Below are 25,743 nucleotides of genomic sequence, written 5' to 3' on the forward strand. Positions count from 1 at the left end.
TCGGTAACATATATCAGGATTCAGGATTGAAATAGATCGTTATTGAATATATTAGTTTTTGTTATTAATTAATACCGGATGAGTAAGGGATGGTTGGAGTTACGAGATTAGGTTAAGAACTGCTTATGGTTTCAGTTGTTTGGATTACCTAAATAATTAAAATTGAGGTATTATTTTAGGTTTGCCGGGTGACTCAATATTTATAGTAATTTCTTAGTAATTGAAATCACTTTAATAAGCTGTCAAATGTGGCATGCAATGCATTTTCACCTATCTTGGACTTTTCACTCGCTTTTACTGCTTTCAACTTGGGCTGACAAGTTGAACTATAGAATAAGAATGAAGAAATATAGTTGAACCTGTTTTTCTATGGTTGAACGAACCAACTTGTGCGATCTTGTCACTCTTCCTAGCACGGAGCACCCTAATCATGAAGGTGGCTGTGCTCACACCATACAACAATAAAATGATGGAAGCTAACTGCAGAATAGAAGCGAGTTTTTCCCATTTTCGTCGTCCGTCAACAAAACTGTTTTAGATGCTTTCTCATTTTTGTCATGCTTATTCATGTAACAAATATTATTGAGAATTGTAACCCCGATATTCATTCATAAAATGATACCCTGTATTTCATAGTATTGTTTTTATGGCTCAAATTGTTCACAATTATTATTGTTTGTTTGTTTGACAGGTGCTGTCAGTTTTGGAGCAGATTTTCGGCTACCGAGTGCTGACTTCGACTTCGGGACCCCACGCATCGGCCATTTGGACACTACACACAGTGCATTCTTTCCACTAAGAGACCGTCTGTTGAATGTGTACCATTATTCTTTAGTTTCAGTGTTAGTGTGAGTGATTAGTGTACTACTTCTACTTAATATGTGTGACGAGAGCCATGCGTGTTGTGCGCATGCGCAGTCGTCAACTGCGCAGACTCTGGACGAGATGGACTTTGAACGAGGCGTCTGGTCGGCAGGTAAATCTATAAATTACTATTTTGCATACTGCACAGAAATAGCTATTCGTGTAACTTGTGTGCAAAACTGTTCTTTGCCAAACGAGATATAATTCGGCCGAATGAAACATAGCTGGGTTAGGCCATCTGTCAAGTTTGGGAAAACGTTTGCACATCAGTTGCACACAATATGTTTCCCAAAACTCGAGTTATTATCATCTTTATAGTCCTATTATTATTGAGCTACTCCTAGTAGAGAAAGTGGCGTTAATATTCGATATTGCTGGAGCTCGCCTTAGGGATGAACTGTTAGAATTGTCTAAACAAGACTGTGGAAGACAAGGATTCTGTCTAAGTAGTAACTATTCTGACACAAAAACTTTGGCCCCTGAGGGATCAGACTGGTCTTTGAACTTGTTTGGGGATCTGGCCGTGCCCCGTCTCAGGTAGTACTGGATCCACCGACCGCGGGTTGCTGGTTCTTATGGTAAATGGAAAAGCCACCAACCAGGGGGAGTAGGATCACTCTGTCCCTCGGAATAGCCTGGCCCACGAGTGTACGGTCAGGTGAAGGCTCCAGAATGGGAGGTCATCTGGACTTTCCGTCTCTGGGAGTAGCTGGGCACAGTGAAGCCTCTGGCGGAGTTTCGGGGGTCCAGTGGGGCTCCAAACTGTGGGAAACAGGGTACCCCGTCTCTGGAAGTAGCGGTATAGTATGTCGAAAAAACCCTCACTGGTCTCTCTGGTTTGTGATTAATGACTTTATTGATGATTATTAGGGTTTATTACTGTCTTGGACGGGTGAGAGTGTGTGAACAGCATAGTATGAGAGACTACCAGCATCACATAGCTTCAGAACTGCGTGGACTATCGGACTTGATTATAAAATGAAATTTGGATCATGAACGATCTTTACCATGGGATTTCTTCTTGCTATCTTTTCTCTATGATATTAGTTCCTGGTTGTGTGGCAAAAAATATTGTGCTTTACGTGATCATGAATGTATGTAACGATAGAATAAAATAGAAGTTATTGAATCACAAAGGCACTACATAATCAAGCATAGCTCGGTAGTTTGTGACATGCCATATTCGTTTAATAGAGTTAGAATAAGTTATATGAAAATACATAAAAATACGTTTCATGGAGTATTTATGATAATGCACTAGACCAATTCAGAAACAGAACACAAAGTCATAAAAATAACTCAAAACACTCCTCTATGGTGTAGGGTGCAGAAGGAGACAACATCTCTTTCAATCTCCACCTGAATCATCCATCCCAAGTCATTGATGCTCTTCACCTCAGCTGGCAGAACGTTGAACACTTTCAATCCACTGTAGAACAGCTCCATCTCCTAAGCGTTGGTTCTGTGACAAGGATAATATTGCAGTGCTCCTCGTTACCTTGTTCTGTAATCATGCTGCAATTGATTTCTCTGCAATTTCTCCTCATTTTTATTGATTAATAAATACAACTAATTCAAAAAGTAAAGAGCTGGTAATCTGATAATAATATACAAGAATGTTCAAGATTTTGGAATAGTGAATAGAGATTTTGAATATTTTCTTCTTGAATCCCACGAATTCAAATCATCAATGACTCTTAGGGCCGGTTTTCGAGCTCGCGATTTAGCCAAGTCCTAGACTTTAAACAGCTGGAGTCAGAAAATTGGCTTTCCAAAACGGGGCGTAGTCGCAGTCATTGTCATAGTCACGTTTGAATTAAATTACGAAAAACTAGAAAATTGAAAACAAAATAAAATAAAGAGAAGATAGTGTAAAGTTTCAGATATTTTGAATTATTTAGGAATGTCTAATTTCTTCAAGGAGAAACGTTTCCAATTATAGCAATGAGAAAATAAAAACTACGACTACTGTTATAGAAGCTGTGACTACGCCCCGTTTTGGAAAGCCATTTTCTGACTCCAGCTGTTTAAAGTCTAGGACTTGGCTAAATCCCGAGCTCGGAAACCTGCTCTTAGGCTCAACTCACTCTTACGCGACTGAAGTCGAGAAGAGACTGCAACTCTAATCTCTTCTCGACGCAGCTTGTGTTTTTCGAATGGTGACACTCAGACCAGTCGATTCTAGTCTCTGCGACCTCATGACTGTGAGACTGAATCGAGCGTCGGTCGAGTCAACTTGTTGGTCGAGCCTCGACTTGAGTTGCATAGTACCGTGCATTTTTAATGAAAGTGGGGTTATGTTTTATGAAATTGATGTTTCATCATTTTAGATAAGACAATAATAAGAATTAGATAAGACAATATATTCATAATAAATATTATAAATTTGTTACATGCTTAGTAGTGAAGACTAATAAGATCTTATATTTTCATTAAAGTAAGGTTAGAAAATGGAGTAGCATGGAACTGAACTAGTGACAATAAGTAAAAAAAGTCGTAAGGTCGAGAGACTGGAGTCGTACGATTTGAGTCGAGGTAGTGTGAGTTGAGCCTTACAGTTTTATCTTGTTTTCTAAAAATCGCTTTAAGATTGATTTTCCACTGCCCCAAAACAAAATGCTGTATTGAATAATCTATATCAAATATCCATGGAATTCCCGTAATAAAGTCTGGGAACTCACCACCCTACTCAACAATGCATTCAATGAATAAATCACTGTGGACATTTTATTTTGAATATGTTTTACTTGATCTGTTCACCCAAGATTGCTCATCATTCTGAATCCCAAAAAACAAGCTTCTTTATGTATCACCCATTGAAAGTTTTGTTAATTATGATTTCCATTTCGCTGTTCGCTCTCAATCTGAAATTCAATAACTTTGTCATCTTAGTATTCACATTGAGGTCATCTCCTTGATTGATTGATTTTATTATGACGTGCTAGGTCTTGTGAAAAAAATTAAAAATTAATTAAATTTGATATAAATAAGATAGGCCTAATCAAAGTATATATTCAGGATAATGTTATGAAAAAGAGAGAGGACAACATGAAATAAGGGGAAGAATAAAATAATATCAATTCTTAAAAAGAGAAAGAAGAAATATAAATTATATAAATGTAAATAAATTAATTCAATTCATGTTCACACCTGCTTCTGAGCCTATTTAATTGATATGATTATTTAAAATGTGATTAAATGTATGAAATTCATGAATAGATTATATAAACATTATTTGATCTCCCAAACTATGACAGATATAGATGGAATAGAAAAGAAATTAAAAAAAACGAATAATAACTGAGAATAACAAATATTTTCCCAAACTGATCAATTCATGTTTCGAACAGTTGCCGATCTATGTACTTTCCAATTTATAATGAAATCATTGACAAGCTCACACCTACAATGATTCAAGTCATCCCCCTTCAAACTGTATAATTACCAAGATGCTAATACAACTTATTTTTGAAAAGATTAAACGAACCACAAAGAATGATATAATCAGGCAGATCATTCCACTCTCCTGAGTCTTTAACTACAAAAGAGTTATCAAAAATACTGTACGATGCAGAGGTATCTGTAACTTATAGCGATGAGCTCTTGTTCGACGTTGTATATCCACGTCAGTCATGAAAGTAAAAGTCTCACGAAGATACTCTTGAATCATTTAGAACCAATAATTTATATGTTAAACATCAAATGAAGAATTTTCTGCGTTTCTTCAATTTAAGCCAGTTAAAATCGATGAAGAAAGGAGTTGTATGTGCATTTCTTCTGCCATCATATATGAACCTTACAGCAAAATTCATGGATCTCTGCAATTGATCATTCAGTTTGTTGGATAGATCACCGTAGACAATAATTGAATAGTAGAAGAGAAATGGAAGGATCAAAGCGTTCACCAATGTGACTGTGAACAGATTTCGGTGAATAGTTTCTGATCATTTCAAGCTGATGAATTCTACTAAAGACTCTATTACACACATGCGTGGTTTTGCTCATGCTAACTCAGAGAACTATCAATCAAGATGGCCAGAACTTCAAGACTCTGAGAATATGCCATATGCAGTTACAATGAATATAGTGTCATCTGCAAAGAGGAGAACTTTGGACTTTATACTGCTTGGCAGATCGTTCACTTAACTAATGAAAAACAATGGGCCTAAAATAGATCCTTCTGGAACTTCGCATAGCATTTTTTCCAATTCAGAAAAGTAGCATTTGCCATCGTTATCATTGAGTTTGATTTTTTGATTTCTATCCAATAAATAACTACTGAAAAATCTCAAAGCTAAATTATTAACGCCATAATGCCTCAGTTTGTTCAACTACAATCTGTGATTGGCCATATCAAATGATCTTGAACGATCGCAAAATATCACCATAGCACACTCTTTCTGGTCCAGGCTATTTAAGACGTCTGTAACCAAAGTTGAGACTGCATCTTTGATCGAATGACCCTTACGAAAACTAAATTGATTACGATTCAATTTATTCACAACGCACAAAAATACAATGGGAAAAAACACTATACAATAAAACAATGCATATAACACACAAAGAATATAAGATAAAATTGATAAAAAGATGTGGTTTGCTGGACAAAAGAGGGGGAAAATACCTTGCCAACTATGGCCAAGAAAATGACACACGGTGGAGATCAACTTCATAAATGCGCGCCAAAAGCTTGAACCAAAGATTTTGAAGTGGCGTTCCATGGGAACATTTTGCACCAGTCACGTGATTAACTGCATTTACCGTAAACTCATACTTCCCGGCCTCGTGACATAATATACTAATTTACTGTTGTGGCATAATTAAAGCTGATGCTTTCTTGATCCAAAACAAACTGCAATGTATACACACGATTTTTTACTTTGATACCAACGTGCGGTAATTTATTTGAATGTGGAGAAGTATCTCTACGATCAACCCGATTCATGTTTTCATACCTGATGAATGTGAATAATAAACCATTGATAGTACATTATAAAGGAACCCAAGTAATCGAATTTTTAATTGGATCGAAATTAATAAGTTGCATGTTTCTTGTCCGTTGTTGCAGTTCTGAATGCATTTGAAAAAATGAATGTTTTTTCTGTCTCTCGTGGTTATGCATAGTGAGTTCCACTTTAGCACTAAGCATTGGTTAAATGAGAACCTTTTATGTTAAGAGTGTTTGATGTCTGAATCTGACTGTAAGTTTAAGTCTAATGAACATTTTTTGCTGAACAGCTCTGGATGGAGACGAGGATCGTGTGCGCCGGCTTCTGAGAGGAGGAGTGTGGGGCGTGGATGAGTTGGATAAGGCCGGCTACACACCACTGCACTACGCGGCCCGGGCGGGTCACACTGCCGTCTGCCGGCTGCTGCTGCAGTCAGGTGCCAGTGTGAACCTGGCCACGCGTGCCGCCAACGCCACCGCCCTGCACCGCGCAGCTCTCAAAGGTAATCATATGTGGTAAATCTGTTTATTCTATATTCTAAAGGTGAATTTATACTTTTAAGGAGAATATACATACATAAATTGCTAAATTATATTATTAATAATATACTCTGGTACTAAATACAGAAATTGCTGGTCTATTATATTGCTCATTTATGTGTCTGGGAAATTGTTTGAATATTATTCTTTATATTATTCTTACAAACAACATTTTTCAAATGTTTGAAATCATATATTATTAATTTGATTCGTACAATAACATTGACAACGCTCCTCCCAAATCTACTAAGTTTCTAAATAGATAAGTATAAATGATGTTTTGTCGACATTGCAGCAATAAATTATGACTGGGAAATTGATTTGATTTGAATAATAGTGATTTTGTTTGTGTGTCAGGCAAGGAGGAAGTGGTGAGTCTGCTGCTAGACTTCAAGGCAGATGCGCTGTTGCCAGATTGTGACGGTCGAACTGCTCTGCATAGAGCTGTGGAGGGAGGCCACTGCGCTGTTGCCAAACTTCTGTTGCAGGCATGTCCTCACCTCGCTCAGGTGCCCGACAAACAAGGACATCTGCCAACACTGAACGGACTGATTTAGCATTTCTATTCTTACTCCTACCACTGTATTACTAAGTATTAATAATCATTGTTGTCGTAGTTAGTTGGTTGTCTTATATCCATAATCCAAAAAATAATACTACTATAGTTGGATGTACTTGTTTATTTAAATAAAAACATACTATATTTTTTGCACTAATGATGCATAATACATCATCAACAGAAGCCAAACTGAACGCAATGATGCACCGGTACATGAATGTGATATCATGGTTAAACTAGGCTATGTGGAGACTGCGCCGAGGACTGATTAGCCGAAGCATAGATAATAAATTATTATTAGTCGGATTAACCGATCAGCTGGATTAGCATGGTTCTACTTTACCAAGAATTAATTGTTGTCAATGTTAGTTCTATGTTTTATTTCTAAAATCCAATATATTAAAGTTAGATGTTTAATTTTTTGTATATTCATTGAACTGCTTATCCTTGATAAACCACTGATAATTTATTTGGTGGTATATCTAGTATCTACTTGATGCTTTACTGAAGTAACCAATGGAAAGATATTTAATGTTGTTGTTAATGGGTTTTTAATGTTATTATAGAAAATGTGCTAAGTTTGTAAATCAAAGAAGTACTAGTTTAATTCCAGGTTATTGAAAATAGTATGTTGGATGTTGAGGCTTGAGGTACTAAAGCTGAAACAATTTTTAATGTTATAAAGAAATGTGCTGAAATTATTTGTCTATTATCAAAGAAGTACTATTTCAATTCCTATTTATTGATAAGATTTTGGATGTTGTTTATGGCATTCTGATAAAACTTCAAATACCACATAGTAAACCCGCTAGATCTTTCTATCTATAGTTGTAAGGCTGCTATTGTTGTATTTCTCCATAATGAATGAAACAAAATCTGTTTGATAAGATTTATTTAATGAGGTATTGTCCACTGTCAACCACTGTTAAAATTAAGTTTTCCATCATTATTTGTTTCATCATTTCGGTTTATTATCAGAGAAGTAATAGTTCTATTTTACGTTATTAACCTTAATTCAATACCTTTTAGGCCGATTTCACTTCTATTTCAAAGTACTTGGATATGTATATATAAATATTTTTGATTATAAAATTCAAATCTAAAAATGTTAATAGCTTTTATTTTATTTTTAACGATTTATTTAATTTATTTCCATTTGAAAGATGTTGCATGTTTATATGTCCGATTATTTAAAAAGGCTTTAGTGTTAAATGTTGGTAACTTGATATAATAAATAGTATTGATGTAAATAACACTACTTGTATTGTTTGTTGTAAATCTTGGTTAGCATGCGATTGAATAATCTGCTTACAATTGATATTTATGTAATAAGTTTAGGGATTAATTGGGGGCTAACAAACATGGTTAGTTCAATAGGTTAATACTTCAATGTAAATCAATGTGTTTTTCTTGAGTACCTATCTTTCTATTCAAAGCTTACACGTTTGATGTGTTGAGTGATTTCTTATTGAGTACTGTACTCTTTATAAAAATATTTTTATCCATCATTCTTATAAATTATGAGATTGTAATTATCTCGTATCTTGTCAATTCAACGCATTTTCAAATAATAAAATTTCACTTGTTATGAGGTAGAATTGAGAATAATCACCGTAATAATAAATCGTGGACAAAGAAACTAGACATCATTTTTAAATCGACTATTCGAAACAAAGAAACTTTTGTAGTGATTATCTGAATCCCTTAATAATTATAGCTTCTTGATTTTTTGTAACATTTGATCATGTATTTTTTTGTAGAAATAAATTGAATTGAAAGAGCAAACGGATTAATAATGCTGATTAATAAAATTATGGTGCACTATTTATTAATTTGAAGGCTGGTCTATTAGTTTTCTATTATCATTGTCTGCAAAATTTGAGTACTGTTCATATTTAACTGTCTCCTATATCAAATTCTTGATTCACTATAGTGAATATGTCAATACATTAAAATTCAAATTTATTGGATAAAAAACACACTTACATGTCAATAATACAATACAAGAAATATCAAAAACAAGTATAGGCCTAATGAGCCCCGAGATGGTCAATGTGGGACTTTATAAAGAAAATAAATTAAATTCACACTTTCAACGTGACACCGACTTGCGGATAAATTATCAAACATAAATATTAAGCTCCTACTCATATATATCATTAAAAATACATACTAATAACTACGATAATAGTGATAGTGTTGACTATCATCGACACTGAGTGTTGATGAAGGGCCTAGTGTTCGAAAGCGCTCCACTAATGTGAGTAGAAGCTAATAGCTTTCATTTATATAAATACCTGACTGCTATGTCGTAATTAGTCGTTCAAAAGCAATATATGTATCTATCTAAATATACATGAACTTACTGTCACTGAATTGTGCTATAAGATGCTTAACCCAATAAAATCAAATACAAATTGATAAAATCATTGTCTGGCAGCTTTCAAAAAACTTCTTGAGATACTCATTCCATATTGTTTGTTAAGGGATGCTTTCCAATGAATTTTTGCTCTGCTGGGCAGAGATAGAAACAGAAAGCGCAATATTAAAACACAATGTATGAAAATGTATGAAAAATATTAAAGATTGAGCTAATAATTATTATTATTTTCATCTCAATTATTCTACTGTATATTTAACATTAGAATTTCTTTTTGGTTCACATAATAATATATTTTACATTGAGGAAATTATGCCATTTGGCGTGATGGAACACCCTTCGAAAGTCATAGAATAGTTTTTAATTTTGAGATATAAATATTGTCATGAATACTTATACTAATGAATATTTAAAAACATATATTATTTTACTGTACGATATTATTCTTAATAAATGAATTATCTTTTTTCACTCATATCAAAATGTTTTATTTGTTCCACAGTGTTCTATTGGATTGACTGAAGTATACATTATTATCAAATTGATTCGTTTATTTTTTATTAATTTCAAATGCATGTTTAAATCTTGAAATTAATAAGGATAGAAGCGCATCCACAAATGTTGGACGGGCGGGGCCGCTGTACATGATCGTCCATCCAGATTCCGATTGTGAACCATTGTATATGGAATTGGGCTTGGTAGGTACACAAGCCGGTCACAGCATTTCACCGTCCGGTCAGCAGTAAAAACATAACCACATCACAAGGTGTTCCGCGAAAGCCCTGGCAGTGATCTACGAGGATCCAGGGAAGATAGAAAAATATGGAATTACGTATGAAGAATGCTAAGTTGAATAAAATCCAATAAATCTTCTAGATTGAGAAATAAAATATAATTCTTAATCCTTTCAAATTTGACATACAGTAGTAACATATTTCCGAAGCTTCAACATGACATCTAGGCATCTAGCTGAAGGCCGTAATATGTTTTCCATGGCTGGAGCGCCGTCAGAAAAAGGTACAGTTTGCAGCGGAGAACACGCTTCTTCCACCATATGCCTATCCTAACAATTAGAAAACCGTATCTCATGACTCCTTGAAGATATAGTTGGAAATGGTATCAACCTCTGATCACATATCGTCATAAGATTTAGACGATGGTTAGAGGGGCGATGTTCACATTCCCAGAGTTGAACGTTTGTCACCACCAAATGCTCTGTGATCGGCGCGTCCAAATTTTCAACATTGTAGTCAAGTTTAAGAGCTAAAGAAATGGCCGCCTCAATTGAGTCTCCCGCCAAGAGTTAGTTGCTTAGTATCACTACTTTTATTGTCACAAAGTAAAATTGTGACGAGAAAATAATAAATAATATTATTGAAAGACGCTCGGCTATCAGCAAGGCTAGCCGACCGCGGAGATAAGGAAGGTACCGATGGCGCACCATCTTCCGCGCATCGAGACGATTTCCACCGCCTCTGGCGGCCGCACAACTCCATCCCCTCCACTTTGGGGGAGTATTTAAAGGCCGGACGAGCCCCAGACCACAGCATTCCGCTCACAACCTTCCTGCTCCTGGTACAGCGGCCCGTTGGCTGCCGTACGTCCCCGACCTCCTGCCCTGGTACAGCGGCCCGTTGGCTGCCGTACGTCCCTAACCTTCCATCTCCCTAGGGCACAGCGGACCGTTGTCTGCCGTCCCTGTCCTCCCATCTACCTAGGGCACAGCGGACCGTTGTCTGCCGTCCCTGTCCTCCCATCTCCCTAGGGCACAGCGGACCGTTGTCTGCCGACCCTGACCTCCCATTCCCCCAGGGCACAGCGGACCGTTGTCTGCCGTCCCTGTCCTCCCATCTCCCTAGGGCACAGCGGACCGTTGTCTGCCGTCCCTGTCCTCCCATTTCCCCAGGGCACAGCGGACCGTTGTCTGCCGTCCCTATTCTTCCTTCTCCCCAGGGCACAGCGGACCGTTGTCTGCCGTCCCTATCCTGTCTGTCCTTCCTTTTCCTACTTCACTGGAGCGGAACCGAGGCCGTAAGGCCGATACAAATTACATCAAAGTGGTGTCATCAGAGAAGAGAGCGAACTTCACGCCGTCAGAAGCACCAGGAGGTGCTGTTCACGCCAGCTGAGGCACAAAGAAGAAGGAAGAGGAACTTCGACTTGCCTCCTTTCCCCGCCCACATTACGACTGAGCGAAGTCATCCAGGAGCAACACCTGGGTATCAATCACCCACCTCTGAAGCTACTCAGGGTGTACGTGATATTATGTTATGTAACAAAATGCAAAAGGTCAGCAGAAATCTTTCGAAAAATAGAAAAACTGAGTGCTGATGTGCGTGAAAAATGTCTGAAATTTAAACACTCCAGTTAAAATGACATCCAAAACTTTGTGATCCACGACAACATCCGTCCTCACCGTGCTGTTGCAACCAAACGGCTCCTTCAGCAATTCAAATGAGATATTCTAGTTCACCCTTCCTTCATTCAAACCTGACGGCCTCTAGAAATGTATAGCCTACCTTTTCCAAGCGAAAGAAAGATTGAGGGCTAGCGCTTCCAACAACTTAATAGCTCCAAAACAATGTCATAGCCATCAACTTCAAACCATTTGGCGGCAACATTCTATGAACAGGATGTTATTGGGGCTGGTCCACTCGTATGGCAAATGCCTCAATAATGAAATTATGGTCAATAGGAGAGGTTAAAAAACCTTGTATATTTTTAAATAGGGCCACGAATTTCGGAAAAAGATGTCATGAGTTTTGCAAAAGAGTTTTATATTATTTATTTCACCTCTTGCATTTTTCATTTTATTTTATAACATATTCCAGAATCACAATCTAGACATAAGTCACTAGTACCTCGACTTCTATTTTTACACCCCTATTACAAGATAATACACCATTTAATGCAAGTAATCTGACACTCAAGGTAATAAGTCACTTCATTTTCGACACGGTCTAGTAACTTAAACAGATAACATGTTCGAGTAAAAATCCTTAGTATCAAATTCCAATGGAAGCCGAGCACTCTAATGGTAAGGTACAACGATTGATGACATTGGAAGTACAAATTCATACATTCCTTGGAAATAATGTAATAAAAGATTTATGGTAGAAATGTTAGAATGGTAGAATGTTATTTTTGTGAATAAACTGACTCAATGAGGCAAAACAGAAATATGTAAAGAAAGTTGAGTGCCTATTATCAAATAATGGTACCGTACCCATAGTGCTAGAAAATTACCTAATAAAAATTAATGAATGAATACAGTACTGTGCAATTGATAGCAAGTGATGATATTTAGTAATGTTGATGTGGTTGTGTTGTGTAATTGAATGCTGGCGTTCTCTCTCATCTCGGAGTGGTGTTTCCTGGTACATAGTGCCAATCTCCCAATGGCCGGGTGGGCGGACTCTCAATAGCTGCGGGCACTATCATACTATATAGCAGCCAACAGACAGGGTGATATTCACCTTCTACGATTGAACATTAATATTATAAATGCAATCTTCATCTGAGTTCATTGTACCATATCACACTCAGCCGCAAAGCACAAAGCCTACTGAATTTCTAGAGTCCAGTCCACACAACTCCAATACATATAGCCTACTCAGAATAGCAGTACTATTACAGGCCCTACCCAGCAGAAACAGTACAGACATGCAGAATTTTTTCTCTCAGTGCATAACATAACATACCAAGCTGTGCTATCAAAACACTAGCGCTAGTTACTAACATGAAATCTTGAGTTTTGAAATGGGAGCAGCTTACTTGGAATTGTTTCAATATTATTACCTGAATGATCGATTATTATTGATGCGCGTTCGATTTAACAGTTATTGATGCTAAGATGATATTGATATTAAGATACTATGTTTAGTTTTGAAGCATCTAAATTTTAAAATCTACTTTGTGAAGATAGGATAGAAAATTTTGCGAAGTGAACTAAAAGACTTCCTATTTCGGACTAACCTTACCTAAATTTGGGAGAGGAATAGCACAAGGTTACCTTATTTTTTCTCTCCCTATCATTTTGATGATGTACTCGTTTGTACATTGTTTTAATCAAATAAATATTAAGATACTATTGATCTAAAATATTCAGGGTTAGCCAGCGAAATGGTAAGATTTAAATAAGTACTTATCGTAACTATATAACTCTTTAAGAAAAGTAATATCAATAAATATGAAGAAAAAATCTCCTCAATGAAGGACATTTGACAATAATGTTATATTCAAAAATCTTTTTTTCACTTATTATACAGTAACGGGCTTTTTTCTTTACATTTATAACCATTGAATATTGGAATTACTTATTAAAATCTTCCCGTTCCACTGGCAACTCTGTACAAATAAAAAAGAAGTAACTAAGAAAAAACTAGTACGATGGTGTGAGTATGATCTGTTAGAATGGATTCAAAAAATAACATTCCAAGTGAAATGTATGTTAGGTTTGAAGCGACGGATTCAAGGATCCAAAGGTTTAAAGAACCCCAAAGGCAACTGGAGCTTATTGTGTGTCCCAAGTTCATTAGTTGTGCAAACCAATACTTGTGTCCTTTACTAGATTCAGGAGTTTTTCTCTATACTCTGACATCTCATTGATCACCTGGTTGCTTACAGCCAAACAGAGCCCTTCTTCTTGCCGCTAGTCACTCGCAATCCAGTGTGATATGCTTGGCAGTCTCTTCAGACTGATTGGTCCTCGTGACCTACGTGAGTTCCACTCCTGGCCTTTTTTGTAAGTCCTTCCGCTGAGGGAGGGGTCGCCAAATTGCCTCTAGGCCGCCTGGCGACTGGTCGCCCTCGACTTAGCCTCTTGACCCACATTTGTGCATGGAGTTTCACCCATCCCTGGTCTCCTGGGTTTTTCTTTTTGCCCCTCCAAAACTTTGCAGGGTCAAAAGCCTCACCTCTCCCAAGAATGGCCGCTCTTCATCGAGCAGTGGTGAGGTTTGGTCTCTCCACCCGCGAATCGCTCGGTTGTTCAGTGCTCTATTGCAACCTCAGGCATTTCTGCAGATTCTTGCTTTTCTGGACTTCTGAGAAGCTCATCCTAATAAATGTGAGTCGAAGCAGTAATAAAATCTATAGAAAGTAATAATGCTTGAAACAGTACATTGATTATATTGAATGAAGCTACTGGTAGGATAGAAGTATACCAATTTAAAGCCGATGCCACACTCATCATGCAGCCTTCCTATCCCACTCCGATCTGATCACGGATGACAGCAGCCTAGAATGGAGCATGCAACAAATGTCCGTCATGTGATCTGTCCCAACACCACCTCATAGAAAAATGTAACATGAGTAGGATCGGAACGCTGCATGGTAAGTGTGGCCCCGGCTTAAGTACTGTACTATTATTATGTAGCTCACAATAAATTATGATGTTGTATAGCGATTCACTATCATGACAGACGATGATTGTCATGTCATGGCATGATCATAGCGATCATCCATTATGACGTTGGATGATCTATCGGGATACAAACAGAACGGGCAAATCGATGTTTAACTTTCAGTTTAGAGTTAAGGTCGCGCTCGCGATCGACCTCCAAGTAACACACACATTATTGTGTAAGCATGGGAATGAACAGTACGGTTGAGTCCTGATTGCGGTTCAGCCACTACCTCCGTAAAAAAAGCCGTAGTGCATTTGTGTGACGTCAGCACAGGTAGGGCTACTACACCAATAAAAACACTAGCTGATATAGATCAGCTGAAATAAACGAATTTTTATTGGTGTAGGATCCCTACCTGTTCTGACGTCACACGAATGCACTACGGCTTTGTTTACGGAGGTAGTGGTTCAGCACGATGTCATTCAAATGTATTCATCACTGCCACCTGATTGGTGGCGTCGATCGAAACCGAAAGCTTCACCGCGACCCACTCGTTCTGATCGCACCTACAGGTGTACCTTGTTGATGGATAACGTTGAGAGGGTTCATCTCCATCTTTCATCAGGATGGTAATTTGTTAATAGTGTGATTGGAGAATAGTGATATTACCAATATAAGTTAACGATCCTTAGTAGTGTTGAATTGAATAGTGGATCAATTCATACTCACAAAAATAGGTCAACAGCTAACAGCAGAGAGTATAGAATATGATTGTGATATAATGTATTGAATGCAATTTAATTCATTCTTTACTCTCTTGTCAAATGGTCTATGTGCACGAAGTTTTATCTAATTTCAATAATCTATTTTGTTAATGCGTGGTATTAATAAACCTTTTGGTAGTTAGTATACATTATTATAGGCTTTTACATAATATGTGTTGATATTGAACTTTCAAGTATATTTTTTCTGAAATAATAAATTCATTTCCAAGTTTGATGATCCTCATTCAGAGAAACACTCATAAATTCGTAGCAAACATGTATTTCCTATTGAACATGTCGGTGAGTTTTGTATTGTGTCAACATTGTCATCAAACTTGGAACGTAATATTGTGGCAGCTGAGGTTTCATTTGTCGGAGAGAGAAGCAACTCTGGTTTCGACAGGCCACCGTCACAGTAATCGTGCATTTATAGGTCGATGAAGCTGCTAGCAGATTCCCTAATGATGTGACACATTTATCATGAATATGGCACATGTCATAATACTGCTGATATCATATTTGAGTAGAAACAAACGTTGCGAATCACTGCAATTTGTGGCACAAATATGATACAAGCAGTGTCATACAAGTTGAGTCATCATCGCGACAAACACTGGTGCTTCCCAAATTCTCTTGCATTTTCGCTTTTCATATCTACTCTTTTTCCCTTATTCCAACTTTTTCATCCATATACCACCTAATTCAAACTAGTTTTTCAGGAAAACCGTTGACTGTCATAGAAATTTCAGAAACAACTGTTTCAGGCTACAGTGAAAATTTAGAAACAGTTAAGCCTCGATTATCCGACCATCAGTTTTCTGATTTTCCGTTTTATCCGAACCTCCCAATGCTCAAATACATTTCCACCGAAATGTTTGAACACTTACGTTTACGATAAAATTTTATTCTATCACTTTGTTATGAATCCTGACTGTCTGGCTCATGTATTAGAACTATTATAATCAATCACAACACAATGAAGGATATTTTTACATTTTTCACGTGTGAATTTCACTCTAAAATCTTCATAGCTGTGTATTATTTTTCATGCTATTCGACATTCGCAAATGTACAGCCTAAACTAAGACATAAACCAAATACCATTTTCAAGAGACGTTGGATATTGATTCATTCATACAGGAATGACTAATTGTTTAATATAATAGGAGTATACGATATAGTGACACTGGAATGCCAAATAAATTTACTTCATTGAGTTTTTGGAAAATGATGTCAACGACTTAAACTGTAGCCTAGGCTACGGTACTAACTTGGAATCTGATTGAGGAGGCAAATTGGAATATACCAGGAAGTTTGAAGTTTGTGTGTCAAGAGACAAGCTATTTTACATACTTGATTACTAATTAGCCACGAGTAACTTCTGTAGAGGACAGATGGATTGTTGCTCAGTTCTCTTATCTCATTAATGTAACAAGGTATTAGCAGGAGTGCAATTCGTGGGTGCTTAGTGCCACTCTCACTCACTCTTCTCTCTCCAATACACACTGCACTCATCAAGCGCAAATACTAACTGCATTGAATTCTCGAACAGTACAGTCGGATGATTAGTTTCAAACTTAATACTCAACTATTGACTATCTTGTCTTGGTTCCAGTCTAGAAGCGACTACGTACTGAAATTGGAGATTGGGGTAGTATAGTTGGTGGTTGGTGAATTATACACCAATAGAAAAGCAGAAGACAAGTTCTAACTAAGGATAACACCATCAAAGTAATGGAGACTTTTACTCTGTAACGGTGGATCAGCACTTTTCAATCAAAAGAATTAACGGAGTCTAATTAAAGATGTCTTCAAAGAGTACCTAGTACTGTACATGCAAATGCATTACGCTTGGAAAATTGTGATAGAAAGGTCAGTAAATGAAAGGAATTGAGCATGTCAATTATTACAAATAGTACAGTTTAAATCGTTTTTCTGTTAACTCAAATTTGTATGTCTAGACAAATTGTTATTTTCATTCATTTTCGATCCTGGATCCAAGTATGAATACATGTTCAAACTTCATTAGAAAACATTAAAGATTACAGTTACACCACCATTTATTATATATTTCATCTCATATTTCAATGCTCCATATATCATAAACGTTGCTTATTTTCACAATAATGCGACTGTTGAAGACTTTGAAGTTTATTTTGATTGTCTTGAAAACTATGTTCATGAGATTGGAGATAGGTTTTTTATTGCGGGAGACTTCAACTTGCCAGAGATCACCGATAACATGTATGATCTGGGTGGTGGGTCTGTAGTTGCTAGAAGACTCTGTCAATTTTCGGGTTATTATAACTTGCAGTTATTTAATAGTGTGAGGAATTTGAACTCACGAACACTTGATTTGATCCTCTCAAACTTGCCTGTTGTGGAGGTGACTCGTGATTCGGTTCCACTGGTACCCGAGGATTTGGTCCACCACCCGGCTCTGAGCATGAATTTGATTGTTGACACCCCACATGATCAGCAGATGAGTCCGGGTATTCACTCTGCTTATGACTTTAGGAGGGCTGACTACTTCTCTCTGTATGAAATGTTGAGAGATTCTGATTGGAGTGGCTTATATCAGCTGAGAGATGTCGATGAAGCTGTTGATTTCTTTTATGGAGTAATTCACAGTTGTTTTGATGCTACTATTCCCAAGAAGATTATCAATGGTAAGGGCTCGAAGTATCCTCCATGGTTTACAGCGGAGATTATTCGGCTGTTAAAAAAGAAGAATAGGTATGCTCGGAAGAAGAATTTCTCAGATTATCATAAGAATCAATTTCTTAGATTGAGGAGAGACGTGAAGGCTCTGATCGCGGTGGCTTACCAGACTTATGTCAACTGTGTCCAGATAAATATCAGGAACAACTCCAAAGAGTTTTGGAAGTTTGCAAATGGCAAGCACAGTGCAGGAGATATTTGTGAGAAGATGGTGCTGGATGTTGAGGTATTTATTGGCTCTGAGGTCCCAGCTGGGTTTGCAGCATTCTTCCAGTCCGTTTACACGCCAATCACTGCCTGCTATGGAACTGAAGTCGATGATAATTTTCAACATATTGGTTCCATTGGTGGCTTGAATATATCATCTTCATCGGAACAGGACATACTTTTGGCAATAAAAAGCCTTAAACCACGGACATCTCCGGGTCCCGATGGGATTCCATCATTTGTGGTGAAAGGGTGTGGTGAGCTCTTGGTTGGACCTTTGAAATACCTGCTTGATCTGTCGCTCAGGATGAGCCACTTTCCTAGTAAGTGGTAAATTTCAAAAATTGTACCAATCTTTAAATCTGGGAAAAAACTTGATTAAAAACTATCATCCTATCTCCTTATTGTCAGTATTTTCAAAGATTTTTGAGAAGATTCTATATAGAAGAATCTTATGGCATTCCATTCCTATTATATCAGACTGTCAGCATGGATTCCTGTGAGGTAGATCTGTGCAAACCAATCTGCTTCAGTTCACGGAATACACTTCCAGAGTGATGGATTCAGGTGGAGAGGTTGATGTTGTGTACACAGACTTCGCGAAAGCTTTTGATCGAGTGAATCACAGTGTGCTATTGCATAGACTCTTCAACCTTGGCTTCAGTGAAGTGCTGATTTCCTTGTTTCGAAGCTATTTGTTCCATAGGCCGAACATTGTATCTGTGAAGGGAATGGAGTCATCTGCTTTTTTCAGTACTTCTGGAGTACCGCAGGGAAGTAATCTGGGTCCTTTTCTGTTTCTTTTGCTAATTGATGAGCTTTCTCTCCAGTTGTCCTCGGAATGTCTAGTTTTTGCTGATGATATCAAGATTTATCGAGAGGTCCGAGGTCCTGATGATTGCCATCAGTTGCAGATTGATGTTGACAGGGCTTCATTTTGGTGTGCGGTGAATCGTCTTGAGATAAATGTGGGCAAGTGTAAATGTATGACGTATTCTAGGAAACGTAATAAACCACAGCCTTCACTTACAGAATTAATAATCATATTCTGGACAGAGTTACCATCTGCAAGGACTTGGGAATTGTTTTTGACAATATCTTTGTCATTCTCCTCCCACATAGAGTATGTAACTAACAAGGCAAACAAGCTGTTGGGGTTTGTTTTGAAGAACTCGGCTGACTTCAGTAACCCTGATGCTATAATAAGAAGTGTTTATGTCTCTCTTGTGAGGAGTGTGCTTGAGTTTGGCTCCATGGTTTGGAGTCCTCATACTGACCAAGATAATCGTGCAATTGAGAAAATTCAAAATAAATTGCTTCGTTTTCTGTATTTTAAGAGGTTTAGAAGAGCTTGTCCTCTTGGTTTTCCTTCTGGCACACTGAGAGATATGTTTTCGATGGATTCCTTGAGTTCACGCAGGGATAGAGCTTCAGTGTTTTTCATTTGGTCGCTGCTTGATGGAGTGGTGCATTCTCCTGTGCTGCTGTCAATGCTTAACTTTTATGTGCCCTCCTTCAATGCCAGGAATTCTGTCTTGTTTTCTTTGCCTAGAAGCAGGACTGTGCATAATTATTTCTCGCCTCTAACTAGAGTGCAGAGACTGATGAATGGGCTGAGTAGAGGGTCACATTTGGGTGAATCGGAATTGGAAGTAAGGAGATTGATGTTGGAGTCAATTGCTCGTTGGTAATATGCCCATATTGTTCTTTTTTTTCTTTTCAATTTACACTCAACAACATAGTCGTCGTGATCATGATCATCATCATCATCATCATCGTCATCTTTATCGTCTTCATCATCATAATCATCATCATCATCATTGTCATACCCCTCGTTATCATCTTCAATTGTTGGTTCAAAATATTGACATAACGATCTTGTTATTTTTCTCTTATTAATTTATACTTATCATCATCATATTCCTCTTTTTCATCTTCTATTTTAGTTAAAAAATATTGTAGTCTCCATCTCTCTTTAATTTAGTGAATTTTCTATATTAGATTAGACTTATACTATATTTGTGAAGTTGTGAATTGTAAATCCTTCACAGATAATACGATGTTTCTGATATTTATAAGAGCAGTCTCTAAATTCCCTCTTTTGCGAATAAATTCACAAAAAATTAAGGCCGTCCGGCTCGTAAAATTACTGGGTTCAAACCTCAGCTCTAGCTCAGTGGTAGATACATGAATTTTACAAATATATATAATCACCATAAGGTTCAAGGACCGGTGATTGATAATTCTTACCGCTGCTTCTATGAAGTTCTTGAAGAATACCAATAAGGAAAGTAAAAGAATATTTGATGACTGATTATCAGTAACCATGTACCACTAGAGAATAATAAGGACCAACTATAGTTGTCTCTAGTTGATTCTTAAAACGCTCGTCGTGAATACAAGTATTCACCAATATATCCTTCCAAAATTCCTTAGAACTTACAACGCCAGTTCTTGAAGCTCTCTGGATCCTTATATGATATAACTGGAACCTTATTAATATAATTTCTTAATATACTTGTTCTGGTGGATGAGATGAATATCATCAAAGGATGATAAATATTGAGTGCTCTGAATAAGATTAATATTACTTGATTCAATAATTTTAAGTGCTGCTAAATATTTGTTGGTATTAAAACAGCTCAAACTGTATATCACGAGATGAGTTAGGATATAATAAAAAATGCTATGAGTTTGTATGCTGACATAAAACACAAAATATATTCCCATAAAAAAGATGTGCATAAAATACTCGATATATCTATAATTCACTTAAATAATCTATTTCAAAAATCTGAATAATTATCACAGGCTTTGCTAATATTCACAATAGTGAGTTTCAAATTCATAAATATATTATATTTAATACTGATACTTATACTTCCAATCAATACAAAATGCAAACAAAAAACCTGTTCGGTCTATAAGTTTGATATGATATACTTTGTTCAATTAACAAAATTATAATTAATAAATTAATATTCAAACATGAGATCTCAGGGATTTATATGAATTCGGGCTGTGCATGGAAGTAAGCTTCCTACATATATTAAATAAATTTATAAAATGTTCTTATGAACTATGTGATATTATTCAACACGTGGTGACTTTTTATTTAATTCAAGTTAATTTGAATAGCGCTTTTTTATTAATTCCCCCACTGTATGTAGAAAACCTAAAACGAGCTCGTTTGACTTATCACTCACTGAACTGAAGTTCTTGACGGTCTCGTGGATTGAATTAATTATTTCCAATAATTAATTAGGTAGGCTCCTTTTCGTCACTGCTGGGCTAGTGCGTGATCCAGATGTTATAAGTTTCTTTCGAATTAAAGATATTTTTATGGGAATCGTTACAAATTACGAACTCTTTGACAGCACTGAGTTCACAGATAATTGAACATTTAATACAAATACTTTACATTAAAAAAGGGTTTGGCTTAATAGTTTTAAAATTTTAAAAAGAGGAAGAAAGAACCCTAAACTCCATGTGCATCCTCTCAGGTCGGGATCTTAAGCCAGAAGAAGGAGGTTTTCAGAAAAATTTGTCTCTTCCACGAATAATTCTGTAAGCTACTCTCTGATTGGCCTTCAATTTAATAAACTCAATACAATTGGTTGCCTTGGGAATCAGGGCTTCCTCGGCTTTATAATAGAAAAAATTAAAAAAAAAGAGTTTTTATACAAATGTATGGAGTGTTTATCTTAATTGATTTCATAAATAAATCCTAACATGCGATTTTAATACATTTAGTTTTTATATGAGTTTTGTATACTCTTGATTATCATGCTTTTTTAGATTATAATAAATATTTATACAGAAATAATGGGTGTTCGTATTTCTACACATCGACTTCCTTTAGTATACATAATATATCCTTTATGAGTAAATTTTATATAATTCAACCTGTTATATGGGTTGATCGAATAATCAGCTGATTCGTTCAGTATTGATTCTAATAATTATCGATTTATCCAAGATCGACTAATTCTTTTCAAAATGTAAACAAATAATTCTAACCTCAATGTTCATGCATTTTATTTTTTATAATCCGCCAATAATAAGTAAGCCGCTTTATAATTTTTTGATCTTACCAATGGGTTCTCATAGTTATTAAATCACAATTATACATGTTTTCTTATCATTGTTGATAATGCTATTACTCCTAATCGCTAATGATACTTGATTTAAGTTGATTTATCCTTTGAGTAGGTCTAACCTCCTTTCCAATTTTATAGTTCTATTACATTTCATTGGTTCATTTTAAAAATATTTGGTGGTTTTAAATTACCACGTGACATATTATATTATACTATTATTATATTAGAATTGTAATTTCTTTAGTGTCAAGAGGGCTATTATGGGAAGTATTTCTTCCTGGTGCCCTCATATTGTAATGTAAATAAATAAATAAATCATTGAAACCCTATTTTCTATTCAATACTATTTATTGATGTGCTTCATTGATTGACTCTCGTACTTTTAATTTTTTGAAGCTAGAACTTAAAAATATTCTTAATGTTTCGTATCGAAGATAATGTCATCAAATTCATAGTACCGGTACAATATATCCTACTTATGTATACCGTAAGTATAATCGTAAGATTTGTTTCTATGAAGTAAGATAGATCTAGATAATGATCACCATAGATCTCTATGGAAGCATTCATTCAAATTCCATATTTTAACGCCAAATTTTGCTGATTCAAGTGTCATAAATTATAAAATCTAATCTAATTCAAATTAAAATTTAATTTATTGAGTCAAAAACAATATAAATACAGGCCAAGTCAAAACAGATAATAGATCTAGATAATGATCACTATAGATCTCTATGGAAGCATTCATTCACAATTCCATATTTTAGCGCCGAATTTTCCTGATTCAAATTGAAATGATTGAAGACTCTTTCAGCCTGTAATAATTATGATATGTGATCACAGCTATTCACGATGGAACTAATCAGCTAGGCGCTGTCAATTAGCGTATTAAATCCGCATACGCACAGTGATCGGGCGAAATTTTGCACGCATTATTTCTGTCAGTGAAACGAATTCCCACACTAACCTCATTATCAGGGCGACAGCCGACACTGTCAGTCGAATATTTCCAAAGCCTAATCACGGCTAAAAGTATCTTCTCACACTGATTTCTCATCGGAATTCGCAACTCGTAACGATTTTGATTTGCACATTGTTTCATTCTGGTTCCAATAGCGACCGAGTATTGGAAATTTAACTCGACTACACATCAATGAAGCAACCTCTAATCAGACTTTGATCAATAAACTCATTGCATGTAGCTGAAGAATTGATAAGTGAAGAAAGCAGGGAAAGGTAGGTAATTAAAGTTATAAAATTCATTATAGTAAAGTGGAGTTGAGCTCGATTCAATCTGAATTGGATTATTTTTTCTCAATTTTAAACTTTATAAAATAACAACTCAGAATCTCAGGAAGTGAAAGTGTAAATTTTCAGTGATAAAACGTTTTGTTTATATATAACCTATAAACTTCCAAAATGTAAATTGGAAAATAGGAATATGGTGTAAATAGGAAATATATTAATTGACATTAATTAATACGGCAATGCAGATAATAAAAAAGGATTTCTCTGCGGATAAAAGCCATATGAATAAATAAATGAAAATAATTATAATTTCAACTCTATGTTTTGATTCTACTGTGAACCGTTACTGTTGTGCTGTACACTGTAGACGGACGAGAATGAAGCTTGATTCCTGCATATCAGTATTAGTCTTCGGTACTGTGAAATAATATTCCCCTGGATTGTAATGAACTCTGTGACGTTTCATTCATACTCGTTTGGCCAGGCTGTGTATAGCCATTCTTTACAGTAGTCATTCTTCACTGTACTTCTGGAACTGGATACGTACACTGATAGAACCTACTGATATGTGGGAATCCGACTCAAATATAATTTGAATTTAAATACTTGTATAAAACCCAGATTTTGGGACATATTTTTAAAGGAATGAAAAGAGAGATCCTTCAATTCCTTTCAATATAAAGGAAAGCACTTCCTTTCAATATATTTTCGTAATGGGGAGAATGACAACCGTACTTTATCCATCAAGCTGACTAGTTGAGCATTGATGAAAGCTGAAAGCTCGGTATGGAATGTGCTATATGCTCGATGTCGAATGTGTGATATTCCGGAAACAGGACTGGAGCAACGTCAATGGCACGAATAGTATTTCACAATGGCAAGTACGCCTAAATATTGTTGGTGGTCGACGTGACGGCGAGGGTGGGACCCAGGACCCAGGACAACACCGACGCAACAAGACGCAACGCACGACTGAGCAGCGGCGGGCAGCGACTGGCGGCTGCGGCCATTGCAGTCATTCAGGTTAGTTTCCTCCAACAATACGCGCACCCATCAAAATAAATCAGAGCCGCGAGCGCCCTTCCTTCTTGTCATTAACCGGCGATTATTATTGGAGATTTCACGCCTGGCGTCCTCCGTTTTCTCATTAAAACTGCTTATCTGCGCTTCTAGATCCACCTCAAACTTTCAGCATACGTTAAACAAAAAACGTTGGTGTTACTCATAAGGAAATGCTGACTCCGTCAAATTGAATCCACGCTAGCTGCCAGCTAACCTGTGGTAACCGCCCAATAATAACGCCTTCAGCCACTCTAATAATAAATACTCCTTAACCCAACTACTGCTTACTTGTTTCCACTTCATTCACTAAATGAGCGCACCGTACTAATTGAACCATCATTTTTATCTGATCGAATTTATCGCTCCAATCTCAATAAGATTTACAATAAAAAAGCAATCAACTGTTACACATTGCATTTCCTTTCAATTGAATCCCGCCCAATTCAATCATCATCGACTGTTTTCAAACGAGGCAGCCTGCTCTTAATGCTTTGTCATTGTTGACTGTGAATGTTGTATGCTACATGCAAAGAGAGTAAGATTGAAAGATCTGTGCTTCGAAGAAATAGTTTGTTATCTATGCGATGAATCCTCTCTCTGAGAAAGTGTTAGGTAATGATAATCTCTATGCAGTTACTGTAACTCAGATCATTGTACTCCCATCTTCATACTGCAGATACCATCGAGATACTGCTTATTATTTGGAGGAAAGTGATAGGAATATTTTCAATAATACTTCAAGAGGTGGATCAGGGCCAGATTAGAGGAGCAGGCAAACTAGTAGATTACCTAGTGGTTGGCGCCACATGGGAACAAGCAAAATAATTTTTCAACAATTTTGAAAATATATATTCATGATTTCACACTGAAAACTTGATTACTCTCCAGATATGACAAGTAAGCATCAACTCCTCCTCCTCCTCCTCCTCCTCCTTCTCCTTCTCCTTCTCCTCCAACCCTCCTCGTCCTCCGTCTTTTAATTTGACCTTTGACGGTTGATGT

General features: G+C 36.5%; 2 protein-coding genes across 11 annotated transcripts in view; both read left to right on the plus strand.

Annotated features, from left to right (window-relative positions):
• LOC111047573 (ankyrin repeat domain-containing protein 39) overlaps window positions 1–9,170 on the plus strand; it is a 31,517-nt gene extending 22,347 nt beyond the window's left edge. For all 10 annotated transcript variants that reach the window (XM_039423999.1, XM_039423998.1, XM_039423997.1 and 7 more), the window contains 3 exons: window positions 692–976; window positions 6,103–6,315; window positions 6,710–9,170. In XM_039423999.1, the coding sequence (XP_039279933.1) occupies window positions 880–976; window positions 6,103–6,315; window positions 6,710–6,909 (510 nt within the window). In that variant the 5' untranslated portion in view covers window positions 692–879 and the 3' untranslated portion in view covers window positions 6,910–9,170. The remainder of the gene's footprint in view (window positions 1–691; window positions 977–6,102; window positions 6,316–6,709) is intronic.
• An 8,475-nt stretch (window positions 9,171–17,645) lies between these two features.
• LOC111047572 lies at window positions 17,646–18,665 on the plus strand. The gene has a single exon (XM_039422824.1). It carries the CDS (start codon window positions 17,646–17,648, stop codon window positions 18,663–18,665), a length of 1,020 nt encoding a protein of 339 aa, XP_039278758.1.
• Window positions 18,666–25,743: the final 7,078 nt, after the last annotated feature.

This window comes from Nilaparvata lugens, chromosome 3, assembly GCF_014356525.2.
Source record: "Nilaparvata lugens isolate BPH chromosome 3, ASM1435652v1, whole genome shotgun sequence".
Lineage (NCBI taxonomy): Eukaryota > Metazoa > Arthropoda > Insecta > Hemiptera > Delphacidae > Nilaparvata > Nilaparvata lugens.

Bases quoted from the DNA above. Each gene is read 5' to 3' on its own strand.
- LOC111047572 (XM_039422824.1), top strand. From the start codon at position 17,646: ATGTATGATCTGGGTGGTGGGTCTGTAGTTGCTAGAAGACTCTGTCAA.